This window comes from Magallana gigas, chromosome 6 (assembly GCF_963853765.1).
Source record: "Magallana gigas chromosome 6, xbMagGiga1.1, whole genome shotgun sequence".
Taxonomy (NCBI): domain Eukaryota; kingdom Metazoa; phylum Mollusca; class Bivalvia; order Ostreida; family Ostreidae; genus Magallana; species Magallana gigas.
Genome location: NC_088858.1, coordinates 53,329,744 through 53,350,029, shown reverse-complemented (window position 1 = coordinate 53,350,029; position 20,286 = coordinate 53,329,744). Strand labels below are relative to the sequence as shown.

At 33.2% G+C, this 20,286-nt stretch overlaps 2 protein-coding genes across 3 annotated transcripts in view; both read left to right on the top strand.

Moving 5' to 3' along the window:
* LOC117688770 (15-hydroxyprostaglandin dehydrogenase [NAD(+)]-like) overlaps window positions 1–13,651 on the top strand; it is a 58,090-nt gene extending 44,439 nt beyond the window's left edge. The window contains exons 6-7 of one of the 2 annotated variants that reach the window (XM_066088097.1): window positions 12,069–12,190; window positions 13,256–13,651. In XM_066088097.1, coding sequence (XP_065944169.1) covers window positions 12,069–12,190; window positions 13,256–13,403 — 270 coding nt within the window. In that variant the 3' untranslated portion in view covers window positions 13,404–13,651. The remainder of the gene's footprint in view (window positions 1–12,068; window positions 12,191–13,255) is intronic. The other variant, XM_066088095.1, reaches the window with a different exon arrangement.
* Window positions 232–11,846, top strand: LOC136276087 (15-hydroxyprostaglandin dehydrogenase [NAD(+)]-like). Its single transcript, XM_066086983.1, has 5 exons — window positions 232–441; window positions 4,264–4,387; window positions 4,958–5,064; window positions 8,216–8,339; window positions 11,839–11,846. Exons 1-5 carry the CDS (start codon window positions 343–345, stop codon window positions 11,844–11,846), a joined length of 462 nt encoding a protein of 153 aa, XP_065943055.1. The 5' UTR covers window positions 232–342.
* Window positions 13,652–20,286: the final 6,635 nt, after the last annotated feature.

The window sequence follows — 20,286 nt, the reverse complement described above, 5'->3', positions numbered from 1 at the left end:
CAGTTAGTTTTTATTTTAATTTTAAACAATAAGTTCGGAAAGCAATAAAGGGGGGGGGTATATAACTTCAAACTTCAATTTCACTCCTCATTTCCTTATTTTCATATCAATTTTTTACATACTCCAAAAAAAGTTTGGGGGGGGGGGGGGGCAACTCCGTGACAATTCACTTTTTATATGTAAATTTTTAAAAATTTGTTGCTGCGAGAAAAAGTGGGGGGGCCATGGAATCATGCCTGCTCAAGGGAATGATGTGATCCATGAGTATATCAGTTAACTGTTAAATGCCTATCGGTGTTCCATATACACCTCAAAGGTTAACATACGTCTGTCATTACTTCAATGGATAAAATGCTGACCGGAAAAGTAGCAGTCATTACGGGATCAGGACAGGGGATAGGGAAAACATGCGCCGAGACGTTCCTCAAGAATGGAGCGAAGGTAAGCATTCAAGAGACTTTGTACCGCCATTTTTGTTGTGTATATCATATGTTTTTTCTTGTTGACATTGGCGCTTAAAATGAATGAAATGATTTTTGGTGTAATCATTACATTAGTTTGGTTTTTATACAAAGGCATGTCGATGCCCTACGTTTTTTAGAATAAATGCCAAAACTTTTTATAAAGAACGTTACTTCTATCGTGACTATCGTTTAAACTTCCACACATATCTTCATTGCACCTATGGCGAGCGTTTGGGTGTAACACTCTATGTGTAGATATGTTCTCTAATTTAGTTTCTGTCGTCATAATGGTAGCTTACAGATGTTGAAATATACTAAACGGATAACGCAAATTTTTTCACCTAGCATGAGTACCATTATAAATGAATCATGAATTAATATTAAACCAAATTAAACCAAAAACATCTAAAACTTTACACACGCTGATACAGGAATGATAAAATCCGAATTATTATAAAGACAGAAATACGTTTAATGTGTGACATCTCTATTTCAAATGTGAAGTAATTACAAGGACTTTCAGAATACTAAATACATATGAATATAGGTTACAATTATAATATATTAATTCTTACGGTTTTCCATACATAAACTCCTGCATAGCATTATAGAGTCATTGTCAATTGGTTATCTACGTGACTTATCTGAAATAACGAAATATTTACATTTTCAGTTTTTTGTCTTTCCTAACGGTCGATTCTGTAATACAGTCCAATAAATGAATTTGCCGAATTTCTCGCTAGCACGCTTGGTTTGCAGAGTTAACAAAAATGAAAATCACATAAGTATGTCAATATTCTAATATTTAATTGTACAATTGCTGAAAATTAAATTAATAGGCCTATAAGTAATAAGGAGTCATTCTTTGAATATTATAAGGTGATAATTTCGGTTCGGGGCTAGATTCCCGTATCACACGCAGGACCACATTTCAACCTCAGTATCTTTATAAAGTATTGGGTGCAAAAGTATCACATCTAGGAACCAAAGATGAGAATGTATCCCCAAGGGTGCGTGGGTGGGTGGGAAGTCTTACTACCCAACCCTTCCTCATTCTCCCATCAAACAGCGAAAAGGAATGACGTCACTTCGGTAACACGTGATACTTGATCACTTGTGATATCAAATATATCATAAAGGAAACGGTGCTTTTGCCTTGACAGCAGTAATCCCGATGAAACACGACAATCATCTTATAAAATTCATTGAATATCCTTCTCAGTGGTACAACTCTTAAAACAATGTAATAATTAATGTAGTCTACGGAGAAAATAAATAATTTTGAAGTTTGTGTGAATCTCTAATTTGATTTTGATGGATCGATCGCCGGTGCAATATAGTATTTCATAAGTATTGCAGGTTTGTTTGGGTTTTTTTTTTGGGGGGGGGGGGGGTGGGGGGGGGGCAAAAGAAATGTGAATGTGTTTCCAACAGGTCAGGGAAACTAATTTCTTTGGCGTCGGAATAAATTAACATACTAATTGAGGCACAGATGTAATCGACAAATTGACCAATCAGCTGAATGACATTCCTTGGTTGAAATGCATCATGGGTTACTACAAAAAATACTATGTTTAAAAAATGCTACTTTTTCTAATTGCTTTTTCAAAGGCATATTTAATTTTTTCATGCATTTTGTACACTTAAAACAATATTTACATTATTATCTACTATTTCCATGCTCACATTTACAAACACTCATTTTACAATGGTAAAAATTTGGGTCCATCAACTGCATTGATTGTATAAGTCTATTTGTTGACAAAAGCCTTACTGCCAGGTGAATTTTTAGTGAAGACAGATTTCATGTGATTTCATGGTCCTGAGCATTCGACTCGGAGGTGTTCGTACATTGTCAGGCATTCAAAACCTCATGTGGCCATTTAAAGCCCGCGTGTTTGGCGCGTACTCTTGATATTAATCCATGTATTCCTTTAGACAGTACTTACAGTTAGTGTATGCATCTATTCGGACTTATGGCATTCCATTAGAGCGAGTATATAGAAAGATGACACATACTACTTATATATGCATGTACATATGTACAATGATCAATGTACATGCGTATTGAATATTACTTTTGTGTTATATGAATGTCATACAACAATAAACATGTATCAAAATGAATTCAGTTTTAAATTCTAGCTAAGAAATAACACTACAACAGCGAAAAACACAAAATTTACGAAAATCAAATACTGGAATATAATGTGGAATATAATGACTTGTGGAGACTTCATGAGAGGTATTTCATCGTACTAATTAACATAAAAAAATCGGCAATATTTGTTAGTGTGAGCGTGAAAAATCTTATTACGTGGACCCTGAGGTCCACGCAGAAAATACAGAAGCGAGGTTAAACCGGATGCTATGGGGAAAATTCAGCCTGCGCATGAGTTAGCCTGGTTCCTGTGCGTAATGGGTAGCTCAGGGAACCAGGTTAGCACACGCTTATATGAATCGGGATCAGGATTCCGTGCCATATGCACACATAAGTTCAAAGGCGCTGTAATTGTAAAGTGGTCGGTAAACAGTAAAGAAACAAAGTATTCCTTTAAAAAAATGATTGGCATGTGATATGAATTATCAGTATTATGAAATAAGTTAATGTTATGCCGAAACTACAACATGCATCATATAGCATAATTTGCAATGTTTGGTTGTTTTCCGAATACACATGTAGCTTAACTTTACTTTTATAGTAGGCGGGGCTAGAGAACTTCCCGATGAAATTTTTTTAAGCATTTAAGTATGAGTGAATAATTATGTCACTGTATAAAAGTATAAATCTCAAGAAAAATGCATCAAAATATGAAATTTTTAAATTACACAAAGCTGTCACTGCATAGTTAACAAAGTAGTGCGAATCGTAATGTGTGCGCAAATAGTAGAATTCACCGAATGCCTGATACTATACATGTACAAGCAAATTTCATTCATAGATAGATCATAATTATTTGAGAAGTATGAACACTTTAAATTCTGAGATAAAAAGTCAGGGCTATACATACATGTATACGTAATACAACGTACAAATTTAGTGGTTAAAAGCAGAGGGCTAGAGTCGGTGGAATCTCTGATAATCTTAAGGCTTTCGCGTTTTCGTTGGAAACACATGCAAATGGTCCACGTATTGTAGTCCTTTTTTAAAGGACAGCAACTTGTTTAGTACCTTATCTTTGCATTTTTAACCAAAAAATTGAAAAGTTTTATATATTGACGTTCCCGCAGTCATTTAAAATCAAGTCGTACATTAGTCTAAACCACGTGATAATTGTAAAAACGTAAACATGTAGTAAATCACATGTGTTGCTTTTTATTCACTGATTCAACATTTGTTCGCGGTACGCACCGCTCTGCACAATGACAACAATACCCATATAAGGTAGTTTCCCCGACCTGTCCAGAGGGCCTTTAGTTTTTATGTTGTGAAGTAATTTTACATAGGGCCTACTGCAAAAAATATTATCTACAAGAAATCATATCGTTAATAAAACTGTTATGTCGAAAATTAAGCTACTGTATTTGACATATTTCCATTTGCGGGATCGTAATAATTCATACGTTTTTTTTCTTTGCCCCCTTATACCTGCATGAAAGAAATACGCATGAATAATACGTCAAAAAATAAAAACTTTAAAAACATATAAAACTTAGAGTTTGCCTTTCTCTTTTTGATACACTTGTTTTATAAAAACTCAAATCACGGATAGGACTTTAAAGTTTTTAGCAAACTATTAGAGTTATTATTTTATCATTCCAAGGTAAGATTTTAAAATCAATGTGAACTTGTCACCAGGTGTGTCTGTCTGACGTGGTCGTTGACCGACTTCAAGCCACGTATGAAGAGTTCAAACTCCAGTATGGGGCTGCAAATGTCCATCAGATTCCTTGTGACGTCACAGACAAAACACAAGTAGAAGGTAATATTAGCATCCTGAGAGTTGTGGTTGTATCAATTGTCTAGATTATACTTTGTTTTACAATGTAACATCAATTACAAATAAGAAATATTTTTGTTATACTTTCATGTTAAATACTGAAATCTAATTGGTTAAGACGCAGTTCATAATCCGTTCTATTACCCTCAGCGTTAGCAACACACTTAGCAACGGGTAACATTAAAACTTGTTAAATGCGCGAAAATTATGCGCGTACGGTTTGCTGTAGAATTCACGTTATTCCTATATAAAAGCAGTAAAATTTTCTTAAAAATTAAGACATTCAGTATAAAAAAATAAATAGTGCCTGTTTGGAAGGATAACAGTTGAAATTGACACCCCGAGAAAACCATTGTCAACCGACGCGAAGCGGAGGTTGACAATGGTTTTCGAGGGGTGTCAATTTCAACTGCTACCCTCCCAAACAGGCACTATTTATATAATGTTGTGACCTCTTGAACTAAGATTAGAGTTAACATTGCTTTTCATTTGGTTTACAAAAGCTCCATCGAATTTGACAGTTTAAAGATGCTATGGTAACTAACATTTCAGACCTGTTCAAGGGAACTGTCGACACTTTCGGGGCTATAGACATTGTGTTTAATAATGCTGGTGTTGGAATTTATAAAGATTGGGAAAATGTGATCCAAATAAATCAGGTATTTAAGCATTGATATTTTTTTGAAAGATATCGATATGGTCTCATAACTGCAGCGGTGTGTGCATACAAATTGAAAAACGCGCGGGTAGCGCGTTATGAAAATTTGTTATGAGACCATATCGATATCTAATGCTAATTATCTACAATTTTTTTTACTTCTTGCTTTGTCTTCAAATAACAGCCACAAGCGTGACCTTTGATTTTCGATTGTGAAGTTGCATTTTACAGCGTTCAAAGTTTGTGACGTCATAATAAAACTCGTCATTTTAACTTTTCAGTACCCTGTGTGTTTTACAGTGTTATAACTGTAGCTTTACACACACTTTACATGCAAAAAAAATTATGTTAAGTTAATGTAGTATTAGAACTTCCGTAGCTTTCAATATACTTTACAAGCAAAAAATAATTATGTGGAAATATAGCCTTATACATGTAACTGCAATAGCTTTCCACACTTTTAACACGCAAAAAGTATGTGGAATTTAAATATTGTTTAATGTACATTAAATTTACAAGTGATCACAGATATGAATATATATTTACTAAATACATGCATTGTATTACTAAATACAGTAAAACACGGTTATAGCGAAGTCCTATGCTTCGTCATATCCGTAATTCGTTATATTCGTAATTCGTTATATCCGTATAACGAATTCATAATAATAACTATAGCTAATTCATGATATACAAGTTTTCTTCCACAAAACTATATTTTTTGCAAATTTAGTCTTAAAAATAAAAACACGTTAATTTTATACCTTTAATAAAAATTGAATAATTTATATGATTTATATCCGTCTTTGGCGTCGGAATAAATTAACATACTAATTGAGGCACAGATGTAATCGACAAATTGACCAATCAGCTGAATGACATTCCTTGGTTGAAATGCATCATGGGTTACTACAAAAAATACTATGTTTAAAAAATGCTACTTTTTCTAATTGCTTTTTCAAAGGCATATTTAATTTTTTCATGCATTTTGTACACTTAAAACAATATTTACATTATTATCTACTATTTCCATGCTCACATTTACAAACACTCATTTTACAATGGTAAAAATTTGGGTCCATCAACTGCATTGATTGTATAAGTCTATTTGTTGACAAAAGCCTTACTGCCAGGTGAATTTTTAGTGAAGACAGATTTCATGTGATTTCATGGTCCTGAGCATTCGACTCGGAGGTGTTCGTACATTGTCAGGCATTCAAAACCTCATGTGGCCATTTAAAGCCCGCGTGTTTGGCGCGTACTCTTGATATTAATCCATGTATTCCTTTAGACAGTACTTACAGTTAGTGTATGCATCTATTCGGACTTATGGCATTCCATTAGAGCGAGTATATAGAAAGATGACACATACTACTTATATATGCATGTACATATGTACAATGATCAATGTACATGCGTATTGAATATTACTTTTGTGTTATATGAATGTCATACAACAATAAACATGTATCAAAATGAATTCAGTTTTAAATTCTAGCTAAGAAATAACACTACAACAGCGAAAAACACAAAATTTACGAAAATCAAATACTGGAATATAATGTGGAATATAATGACTTGTGGAGACTTCATGAGAGGTATTTCATCGTACTAATTAACATAAAAAAATCGGCAATATTTGTTAGTGTGAGCGTGAAAAATCTTATTACGTGGACCCTGAGGTCCACGCAGAAAATACAGAAGCGAGGTTAAACCGGATGCTATGGGGAAAATTCAGCCTGCGCATGAGTTAGCCTGGTTCCTGTGCGTAATGGGTAGCTCAGGGAACCAGGTTAGCACACGCTTATATGAATCGGGATCAGGATTCCGTGCCATATGCACACATAAGTTCAAAGGCGCTGTAATTGTAAAGTGGTCGGTAAACAGTAAAGAAACAAAGTATTCCTTTAAAAAAATGATTGGCATGTGATATGAATTATCAGTATTATGAAATAAGTTAATGTTATGCCGAAACTACAACATGCATCATATAGCATAATTTGCAATGTTTGGTTGTTTTCCGAATACACATGTAGCTTAACTTTACTTTTATAGTAGGCGGGGCTAGAGAACTTCCCGATGAAATTTTTTTAAGCATTTAAGTATGAGTGAATAATTATGTCACTGTATAAAAGTATAAATCTCAAGAAAAATGCATCAAAATATGAAATTTTTAAATTACACAAAGCTGTCACTGCATAGTTAACAAAGTAGTGCGAATCGTAATGTGTGCGCAAATAGTAGAATTCACCGAATGCCTGATACTATACATGTACAAGCAAATTTCATTCATAGATAGATCATAATTATTTGAGAAGTATGAACACTTTAAATTCTGAGATAAAAAGTCAGGGCTATACATACATGTATACGTAATACAACGTACAAATTTAGTGGTTAAAAGCAGAGGGCTAGAGTCGGTGGAATCTCTGATAATCTTAAGGCTTTCGCGTTTTCGTTGGAAACACATGCAAATGGTCCACGTATTGTAGTCCTTTTTTAAAGGACAGCAACTTGTTTAGTACCTTATCTTTGCATTTTTAACCAAAAAATTGAAAAGTTTTATATATTGACGTTCCCGCAGTCATTTAAAATCAAGTCGTACATTAGTCTAAACCACGTGATAATTGTAAAAACGTAAACATGTAGTAAATCACATGTGTTGCTTTTTATTCACTGATTCAACATTTGTTCGCGGTACGCACCGCTCTGCACAATGACAACAATACCCATATAAGGTAGTTTCCCCGACCTGTCCAGAGGGCCTTTAGTTTTTATGTTGTGAAGTAATTTTACATAGGGCCTACTGCAAAAAATATTATCTACAAGAAATCATATCGTTAATAAAACTGTTATGTCGAAAATTAAGCTACTGTATTTGACATATTTCCATTTGCGGGATCGTAATAATTCATACGTTTTTTTTCTTTGCCCCCTTATACCTGCATGAAAGAAATACGCATGAATAATACGTCAAAAAATAAAAACTTTAAAAACATATAAAACTTAGAGTTTGCCTTTCTCTTTTTGATACACTTGTTTTATAAAAACTCAAATCACGGATAGGACTTTAAAGTTTTTAGCAAACTATTAGAGTTATTATTTTATCATTCCAAGGTAAGATTTTAAAATCAATGTGAACTTGTCACCAGGTGTGTCTGTCTGACGTGGTCGTTGACCGACTTCAAGCCACGTATGAAGAGTTCAAACTCCAGTATGGGGCTGCAAATGTCCATCAGATTCCTTGTGACGTCACAGACAAAACACAAGTAGAAGGTAATATTAGCATCCTGAGAGTTGTGGTTGTATCAATTGTCTAGATTATACTTTGTTTTACAATGTAACATCAATTACAAATAAGAAATATTTTTGTTATACTTTCATGTTAAATACTGAAATCTAATTGGTTAAGACGCAGTTCATAATCCGTTCTATTACCCTCAGCGTTAGCAACACACTTAGCAACGGGTAACATTAAAACTTGTTAAATGCGCGAAAATTATGCGCGTACGGTTTGCTGTAGAATTCACGTTATTCCTATATAAAAGCAGTAAAATTTTCTTAAAAATTAAGACATTCAGTATAAAAAAATAAATAGTGCCTGTTTGGAAGGATAACAGTTGAAATTGACACCCCGAGAAAACCATTGTCAACCGACGCGAAGCGGAGGTTGACAATGGTTTTCGAGGGGTGTCAATTTCAACTGCTACCCTCCCAAACAGGCACTATTTATATAATGTTGTGACCTCTTGAACTAAGATTAGAGTTAACATTGCTTTTCATTTGGTTTACAAAAGCTCCATCGAATTTGACAGTTTAAAGATGCTATGGTAACTAACATTTCAGACCTGTTCAAGGGAACTGTCGACACTTTCGGGGCTATAGACATTGTGTTTAATAATGCTGGTGTTGGAATTTATAAAGATTGGGAAAATGTGATCCAAATAAATCAGGTATTTAAGCATTGATATTTTTTTGAAAGATATCGATATGGTCTCATAACTGCAGCGGTGTGTGCATACAAATTGAAAAACGCGCGGGTAGCGCGTTATGAAAATTTGTTATGAGACCATATCGATATCTAATGCTAATTATATACAATTTTTTTTACTTCTTGCTTTGTCTTCAAATAACAGCCACAAGCGTGACCTTTGATTTTCGATTGTGAAGTTGCATTTTACAGCGTTCAAAGTTTGTGACGTCATAATAAAACTCGTCATTTTAACTTTTCAGTACCCTGTGTGTTTTACAGTGTTATAACTGTAGCTTTACACACACTTTACATGCAAAAAAAATTATGTTAAGTTAATGTAGTATTAGAACTTCCGTAGCTTTCAATATACTTTACAAGCAAAAAATAATTATGTGGAAATATAGCCTTATACATGTAACTGCAATAGCTTTCCACACTTTTAACACGCAAAAAGTATGTGGAATTTAAATATTGTTTAATGTACATTAAATTTACAAGTGATCACAGATATGAATATATATTTACTAAATACATGCATTGTATTACTAAATACAGTAAAACACGGTTATAGCGAAGTCCTATGCTTCGTCATATCCGTAATTCGTTATATTCGTAATTCGTTATATCCGTATAACGAATTCATAATAATAACTATAGCTAATTCATGATATACAAGTTTTCTTCCACAAAACTATATTTTTTGCAAATTTAGTCTTAAAAATAAAAACACGTTAATTTTATACCTTTAATAAAAATTGAATAATTTATATGAAAATAAATTTATTCAAACAATTATGCCAAATAGTAGTGCACACTTTTTAAACTGTTAAGAACGTCTTTAAAAAAGTATCAATTTTCGTTATTATTCACCTCTATCGGGCTCAAAATGAGTTCGCTATATCGTAAAATCGTTATATCCGAATTCGTTATAACCATAAAAATGTTGCAAGGATTTGCGTAAATTCGTTATATCCATGTTCGTACTAAATGAGTTTCACTGTAACAGCATCGGTAATTATCCCATTTTGTGAAAAAATAACTTTTCTGCGTAACAAGACACATTATTTTCAAAATGCACAAGTTAATGTAAAATATAACAATACATTTTGAGTATGTCTTATGACAGGTCGGTGTAATACGCTGCACTTACCTTGCTCTTGAATACATGAAGAAATCATCCAAAGGTCGAGGTGGAATAATAATCAACATGGCATCTTTTGCAGGTTTGGTTTATTATCATTCATATTGTGACAAAAAGAAAATTCTGTAAGGACAAGTTTTGTTTGGAAACTCTTTTCTTCAAGTGATAATTTTCCTCCATAGTCTTGCTCCAAAGATTCTGAAGACCTACTGTACTATAAGTCAGTCCCCATTCTTTATTTACTACTCTCACTTAGTATTTTAAAAAAGCTGGACTGTTAACAACAATATCTTCAATGGTTTTGAAAAAATATAAGAACTATACGGAAAAAAAAACGTTTGAGGTTATCATATATATTTATTTTTAAAAAATCAATCATTTGATAATTAATAAAATCTTACACTGGGACGCATGTTGATTGACGTTTTCCATGTTATTGTTAGACAATATTTAATCACCTAATTGCCTACAAATTTCCCGATTTTCACGATAACGGCAAAGAGCACACGAGGGTATGAGCGGTCAGATGCTCACTCCTCCATGGCACCTGATATAACCTTCGATTTTTTAGAGGTCCGTGTTTGTTCTGCTTCTGTTTTGTAATTTTCTTTTGGACTTTTGATTTTGAACGCTATTCGTTATCACCACATGCCATGATATAGAACATACCAATTTAACATTAACATAAGTTCATTTATTCGATTTCAGTTCAACGCTTGCGTCACTCTGCCAAAGATATTTACTTAATTTATGGTTTACTAGAAAATATCTGCATTTTATATTGTTTATTTATCTACGTATACCAGTTAACCTTCTTACCTTGTAATTTGATTTAACCGTTTTAAAATTGTTTTAAAAAGTTTGGTTTGACAAATATTTTTAGAAGGCCTGGTCTACGTGGAAGGGGCATGGTCACGACGATTTTAGTCAAATTTATTTTTTATTATCATTGCTTGCAATGCTTTGATTAAGCATTTGTAATGATTAACTACAATCTGAGTGGCAGTCTTAGATTTTTAAGCAAGATATAGCACACATAAATATTTGTTAAAAAGCATCGCACCATGTTGTTTACATTGGAAATGTTATTTTTCAAGCTGATATTTCTATCTGCTAATTTGTTTTGAACATTAATAATCAGTCGTAATATTAATTTTATTCCAAACCTGGAATTTCCCTCTCAACATTCACGGTGTAAACAAAACCATGCCCTGGTCTGTTTCACTACAAAACATAACAAAACTCTACGACTGACGCTCAAACTTTGGTCGACCATTACAAATGTCATACTGAAACCATATAAAAAACACAAATTTTGATCAAAATTGTGAATATGTCCCTTCATATGTTATGTGTTGAAAATATTAGTTCTACCTATGTGAATATATATATATATATCTGGTTTTGCGACATTTAACGAGAAAATTTGAATTTCCCTAGGTTTGTGTTCTTCCCCATTAGATCCAATCTATGCGAGCTCAAAATTTGGTGTTGTTGGATTCACCTTAAGTCATGCGGTATGTACAAAAGCATAACATGAAACCCTTGTAGATATTTTATCAGGTATCTTGTCATAGAAAATATGAATTGTCAATTAACCATGTCTGTTTAATGATGGAATCGAAATTTAGAATTACTTTCATGTGATTGTTTAATTTTAGGTGGTTAGATGTCTTTTAATTATCTATATGCGACAACATTAAATTTAAGCGTTTTAACCCAAGCGACCTCTGCTAAATCAAGGAATTTGCTTAATGCTAAATTGTTTGAAAGCTGTTTTCTGCCAACTATCGTACGTCCAATTATGTTACGTTTACAGACATAATTTGCGGTATAACAAGTTTGAAAATCGCATTGATAGGTGTGTTCAATTTATTTTTCTTTTTATCAGCTCCATGCTGATGTTGTAGATAGTGGTGTGAGGATGGCGGTCCTGTGTCCTACTTTCGTCGACACAACGATGATAGATGATGACAACATGAAATATTTCATAGAGAAAATTGGGGTCATAAAGTAAGTTTGATTTTATGATTTCACATTGAAATGAAGCCATTTTAATTAAAGTTAGTACAGATAAAGAACTAACATTAAATGCATTATGTCTCTTAAAAGCTAAGAAGTTATCAAGAGATAATCATAGTCACAGGCACCAGGCGTTAAAATATAAGTTTTATAGTTATTGAAAATACTATAATGCAAGCATATATCGTTACCGTCGCTGTTTTGATTTTTTTCATCAGTTCATTTATGAAAAAATGACAATAACAAACCGCGAACCATTTCAAAAATCCATAAAACGAAATACAAATTCAAAGCAGAGCAACACGGACCTCCAAATATATAGAGGTAGGATCAGGTGCCTAGGAGGAGTGAGCATCCTTTGATGACCGGTCAGACCCGGTGTGCTCTTTGTCGTAATCAGGAAAAAATCGGAAAAGTCCGTAAACAATTAGGTGATTAATTATGGTCTAACAATTAGTATGAAAAACGTCAGTCAGCATGCGACCCAGTGGAAGATTGTATTTGCTGACGAGGTCGTTGTATCGACCATAGAACCGTGTAACTAAAACTTCTAAAAATTTCCTCAGCTTCAATTTAGCACGATTACTTCTAATTCAATCCTGATAGATCCTATCATCAGTATTATTTGGAAAATAACTATACAAGACATAACATTTTTATAAGGTTGTTTTCGTGGGTTTTATTTCTTATGTTTTTAGATATTTTTTGGAGTTCTGACTATTTGATGTTTTGCCCAAATTTTAATGATTTTTTTAGTGTTAGCTTTCTGGATCTCCACTCTCGGCAAATCTCGGCCGATTCCTTACGGTAACCATAAATTTAAACATGGAATACGAATTGGCCGAGGTGTGTTGAGTGGGATCCCCCATTTATTTTGCTCAAGAAAGTGAAAGAGAATCTTAGCAGATGTGGATGTGCAGATAAAAATAGCAACCGTGACGATCTTTGTTTCATTACAACAATAAAGTAATTGTAAATTATAATTAAGAAGATATTTTTAACGTCACATCCCTATGATTATAACAATTATTAGATGAAATTCTGTGGAAATTGTAGAAAGGAGAAATTGGCTGAAGTTGTTTTAGAGATGGTCAAAGATGAAACAAACAACGGAAAGTGTATGGTTGTCACCGCTCAGTTTCATTATTACAAGGATGATTTTCCAAAAGTGGAAGATGTTTTTCTTTCTACAAAACAGTCGTAGAATCTATGATGGATGCAGTCTATAATCTAAAACTTTGCAATATTCGTACATTAATTATGAAGTGTTGTGTTTTAACATGTTTCAACTCCGGCTCTCTTTGCTTTCTATCTTTCAATATGAATATATTTTTTTATTAAAAAATATTGGATTTTTTTTTTATACAGTGTTTTTGAAAATGTAACAAATTATTTTTTTAAAATAGAAAATGATGTGCATCTATCCGGAGGCTATTTTCAAAGAACCAATAAAACAAGTCTAGATTTTCGATAGTTTTAACTCAAAATGTGTACTGCGTCTGTGATCTTTGTAGTCAACTTTCACATTTTCTTCCGCTTTTCTGTGGGTCAATATTAAGCTGAGATTAAAATACATATCTAAAGCATCTGTTACATGACTAGTTTGCATCAGCCATATGAGGCTTAATAATTTTATGATGTCCATAAAAAGAGTAGAACAGATAAGGATATTGGTAGGGTTTGATGGAGAAAAATATATCTAAGCATCTAATGTTGAGTAATTTAAATCTCTCTAATGCTATTTTTAAAACAATTTTACACTTTTACAATTTGATCATATTTGATTCAGAAACCATTTCTAGCAATTCTATAATATAACATGATTCTCATGAAATATGATTATGATTTGATTCTTTTAATGTTTGGCTATCTTTGATATACAAATTAAAAACTACATTCGCTGACAATCCATCAAGCTGCAATGTCTCTGGTCTAAAGTTCGTTGAAAAACAACAACAAATAAGATTGTCTTGGTGTCATAATCAGTCACTGTATCAAAAGTCTGCAGAACAACGCAGAAGAGCAATCCCCATTCATGCTGGTCATAGCATCAAACAGTGTGGTGAATACTTGGTGCTTTCACATTTTGATTGATATTTGTTTCCAGTCATTTTCCCAAAGATTGTGTGAAATGAAGAAAATGCACAACATCCACCGCAAAGTTTCAAAAGATCTTCTTTTTTTCAGAGAGTCCGGAGACAGAATTGTGACAACTGTCAAAAGTTCAAACATTGGCTTTATAAAGTTTACATGATAAAGAGCATTCACAATTATAAATAACGATCAAAGATCAATAGCAAACCCAAGTTTTAGCGATGAACAATAAGGAGAGTAATATCAAAAATGAAATTAATATTCAGAAGAAAAAACAAATCGATTCACCATTTCATGCGTAACTATATAATGAATAGAAAATACTTTAAATCAAACATTTTTTAGAAAGACATCTTTACCACTTGTTGCATTCGTTCTTTCCTGATTTTCCATCTTCAAATCAACCAAAGGCTTTGTCATACGAATCGTTATTTTTTTTTTCATTTTTTTTTTATTCATTCAACGTAGGGAAAATGGTGAGCATTCTTATTCTGCATTGCTACATACTTTTTTTACACAGTTACTTTATAGAGACATTATGTGTTTAAACAGGTATCAACTTTAAATTGTTAAATGTATCTTTAATATTCACAGCCATCCACTAAATATACTATTCTTCTACCAATTTTTTCACCACATATTCGATTTATATCTATCAAATATATTTCAACATATTACCATCAACTTTAAATGTAGGTTTAGAAACTTTAAGGGGGATGTGCATCCATCTTGTACATTTGAGGATAAGAATATAAACATTTCAGGAACTGGCTTGTTTCTGCCCGAAACTGGCCAAAAATGTTGCCAAAAGATATAAAAGCAATACATATGAAGTCCTACATGTCATTTTCTTTGAAAAGTATGCATCCTAGAACAGGACAATGTCTTTTTAATCAGACAGAACAGCTGTCGAACTGCACAGCTACAGTCTTATTTCAAAGATTTAAAAATCTGAAAAAAAATAGGAAGAATGTTCATTAATGTCCTCTCTACAACCATTTGTTGAGAAATGAAGTTCTGTTTAATACCTTTTTTGGATTATATTTTCTTTTATTACATCATATTGGAATAAGTAAATAAAAAAAAATTGTAAAATACTTGTACATTTTGTGACTAAATATATAATACAAATACTGTTTGGTCAAGTACTCTGAATATTGAACTTTTAAATGGAATATCTGTTATGTAATATCGCTGTATGCCTTCGCCTAGATAAGATAACATATTTTATGATTGCTCACAAGAATGTAGATTATGCATGTTCACAAGTTTTTAAATGGAATTTTAGCTCACCTGAGCCATTCGCTGAAGTTCTAAAGTGACCAGATATTAAAATATACGTTCGCTGTTGTTAAGTGCGTTTAGTATCAAATTTTCTTTTTATAAAATCACTGAGTCCACATTGTAAACACTCATGATAATCGGCGTTGACACAAAGAAAACAAAAATGAAACGGTTTTGTGAAAAGTATAAGCTCAATACATTGGCGTCGGAACGGAGGAGGGGGGAATAGGGGGCTTAGCCTCCCAACTTTTTTGCAAATTTAAACCTAACTATAACCATTATCTTTTCCCCCTTAATTTGCTTGTCAAGATTTCTGATAAATTTAGCCCCACCCAACTTCCAGTTTGCTTCCGACGCCACTGCAATACCGTGTAGTGGAAATAAATTTATTGTGTTATATTATTGAGCTGTTTTATCAAATGTAGCATTATTAAGGAATGATTTTGTTTTGTGTAATGAACTTGGAAAACGTTTAGAAGACTCTTTACTGCCATTTTTGTTTTTTATATTGTTTTGTTCTCTGGTTGACGTAAATGAATAAATAATAAACTAGATGCTGTCATTAGACAGTAATACCCGCACCAAGTGTTTGCCCCTAAATAACACTGTTTAGTACCAGTTTGTTAAAAATTGAAGGCCACATGCAAGTTCCGGTAATACATTTAAAAATTATAATTTGCATAACTGAAGGATGAGATCCCTTCCCATATGATGATACACATGAGCAGCACTTAATGTGCAATTTGGGGTTGAACTGTTTGCACATGAATTTTCCGTTAATCAATTATCTTAACATTTCATGTCATAGAAAGTATAATGGTCTATATAATTATTACATACAAAATTAAATTATGCCCCCGGCCCTCTCTGCGACAGTTGCCGGCTATAGATCTGCTTCTGTGTGCCTACATGTACATAATCTTGTGCACGGATTTAGAAAAGGGGTGTGAGTGAGGGGTCCAGACCCTCCCCCCCCCCCATAAAAAAAAATGAAAATTCATTTATATCGATAGTAACATTACCAAAAATACACCTCAGACTCCAATGTCATTACAGACATGTAATTGCTCTAACCGATTGCGCTTCAAAGTAAGGTAACATTATTTTGGGGGAAAATATTATATTTATACTTCATAGTTTATTTCAATATGAAGTATACATCACAATATGCAGATGTCCTGTACCACCTTAAAGCTGTTATTTACCTAATAAAATAGTAAAAGGGGTTTTGAAGAATAGGTCATAAAAATACATGCATGTTACAAATAACTGATCTTTGTCTGAAGTTACGTACACAACACGGGTCTACAGGTCTCAATAGCGGGTACTAGTTTTACCCAGCTCTTCGATTTGATGGATTTATGTGGCGTATACATACATGTATGTGTTTTTCATATGCAGAAAAAGATTAGTTAACATGCATAAACATTTCTATTGTGATGATCAGCTAAAGGGATTCATATTGTGCTCTAATTGGATTATCATTATGATGTTGACCGATAAAGGTAAGCATAATACCTGTATAGTGAGTATTACAGTAGCACAATATTATGAGACAAGGTATGTACAGAAGTATTACTTTCACTTTCTTAATAAGTATTCTCCCTTTGCTAGCATACTGTATCAACATCTTTTAATATTTAAATAAACTTATCATCGTTACCTATCCTATCACATTTGTAAAGTTTCTGCCATTTTAATTGCAAAAGTTATTTTTTTCATTTGTCAGTCTTACACTTTTGAGTTGACCCCTTATTGACCCTGTAACAATTTCGTATTAAATTTGTGTATTACATGTATAAGTAAATGTAGAGACTTCAGACACGTAGCATCAGGTTGGGCCAGAGGCCCCCCCCCCCCACTTAATGTATTATAATGCATCAAATACAATGTAGGCCATGACCCTATGGGATTGTTCTGACCCCCTGAAACAGGAAAATACAAAATATCTTCTTGTGTCATTTTGATGCATCAAATGGTGTAAAGTACATGACCCCCAGGTGTTGTCTTTAACTTTATTATGATAACTTTTGAGATCCTCATTCCTTAACCATATAATTTGTTCTTGCTGTTTGTGTCATTGCGCATCAAATTGTATAATATAGGTTATCCCCCCTTGGAGACACCCTGACTTTCTTGAACTAGAAATTATAAAGTATTTTATTTTATTCATATGTAGTGTTTGATCTATGTAGGTAATTCTTAGCCTAATGATGACACTGCTTTGTTTAGGAGACTTTATAATTGCCCCAAAATGCAAATACACTTGCATAAAACATTTTGTTAATAAATCTAAAAAATTGAATCAAGCAATTTCAAAAATGTTAATGTGCATTAGGAGAAAAAAAGCAATCAAGATATGATTTAAAATTTGCTATAATTGTACACATGTAAGAATGTAAGAAGACTGAATCTTTAAAACCAGGTTTGATTTGGGGGGGGGTGGATGTGGAGTATAAACATTTATAATTTGAATCATTTATTATACCCGCACTTTCTAAAGAAAGTTCGGGTATATTGTTGTTATCCTGTTCCGTCCGTCCGTCCGTCCGTCCGTCTGTCACGTTTTATTTTCTCAAACTGCTCTTACATCTTATAAACCAGCAAACTGAACTCTTGGAGTTTGATTTGAGGTATCATATTGTTTTGTTAAAAGGTTTCAAAAATTCTCGGTTAGTCCTGGGGGTCAAAAAATTGGTAAAAAATGACGTTTTTTCACAAAAAGCCTTTTTCCTCGAACTCCTCCTACATTTTCAACAGTAGACAAATCATCTCTTGGAATATGTTTTAGGGTATCCTATAGATGCGCAATAAGGTTTCGGAATTTTCAATTTTGCCCTGGGGGGCATTTAATGGCTGAAAAATGACGGGTTTTTTTTAGATAAAAACTGGTTTCAAAAACGTCATTTTTTTTTATCAGTAGCCAAATGATCTTGTAGAATATGATTGGGGGTGTCATATTGAAGTGTGATCCGGTTCCAGACTTTTTTTTTATTAAGGGGATTAGTGGGCAACAAAAAATGACGTTTTTTTGCAAAAAAAGATGGTTCCTAGAACTCCTCTTACAACTTTTGGAGTAGCTACGTCATCTCTCGAGATATAATTGAGGCTGTCCTATAGATGTGCAATAAGGTTTTAAAAATTTAAATTTCATCCAGGGAGTCAAATAGTAGCAGAAAATTGACGTTTATCACTAAAAAAAAACCCATAGATCCTAGAACTCCTCTTATGATTTAATGGATAGACACATCATATTTTGGGATATGATAGGGACTGTTCTACAGATGTGCATTCCGGTTTTGAAAAATTAGATTTAACCCTGAGGCCCATTACCTCCATACCTTTTGATGCCCTTTAATTAAGGATCAAGAATATATAATTATATGGTTAAGGGGTGGGGATCTCAACCGTTTTCGAGATATTCGTGCACTTCCTGTTCGAGGGGGGTCAGGACCACCCACAGGGCCCATGACCTACATAACATTTGATGCTCCTTGACATCAGAACCATAAATATATATGATTTAGGGGTCATGATTATAACAGTTTCTGAGATATATGGTAATTTCAAATTCCTGGGGGGTGGGGATGACCCACGGGGTCAGATCAAATAAACCCTATATATTGCCAGTAACAGTCAATATATGATTTTGAAAAGCCTATATTATTATCTTTGTCAGATTTCAAGTTACCATTTACAAGAGAGCCTACTATTCTTCCTACAAGGTTCAATGTTAGACCCCCCCCCCCCAAAAAAAGTGGTTGTCTAACCCAAAATGAGAAAAATCAAACCAGGATGCTCAACTAGATATGCAGGCCTATCATATCCTAGAGTTTTGTACAATTCTGTTCAGCCATCTCTGAGAAACAAGTTCAGAGCGGGAAAGAAGAAGACGAAGACTAATAATACATGTATTAAGAACCATACAAAAACAATAAGTCTCCAAATTTCATTCGGGACACTTAATAATAAAGATTAAATAGAGATAGGATCATCAAACATCAATAATTGACAATTTCTGATTCTAAGGGGGTCATGACTTACATGCCACAATGATCTGATGAACCATGACCTAAGGTGGGGATCTCAATGGTTTTTATGATATTTGATAATTTCAGGAAGGGCACTTGGGATCATGACCTACATACCATCTGAAATGCCTTGAACAAAGAGACAATAATATAATATGTACATGATATATGATTCAATTTAAGAACACAGATATAGATCAATCATCTATGTTTTGTATACTTCCTAAGTATATATACATGTATTAGTTTTGTTCTATACTATTCATGTTCATGACTGTAGTATGGCTTATAGTTTTATTTTAAATTACATTAAAAAATTGTCAAATATATCAGGATGACTTGGAACCCCCACCACCAAACAAACTCAAATATAAACTGCCCCCCCCCCCCCTTAATTGTCGAATGATCTATTAAAATCAAAATATAATTTGGGTGTCTAAAAACTTTTATAAACTGGTAAAAAATGTTATTCTAAAAAAAAAATTACATTACACCTTGCATACTTGACAAATGATCTATTGAGATATGATCATATTTCTACCTTCGGATCAATAACTAATATTCATTGACAAGTTAAAATTAATAACAATAAATGATTCAAATTATAAATGTTTATACTCCACATCCGCTCCCCCCCCCCCCCCCTCCATCTAACCTGGTTCTAAAGATTCAGTCTTC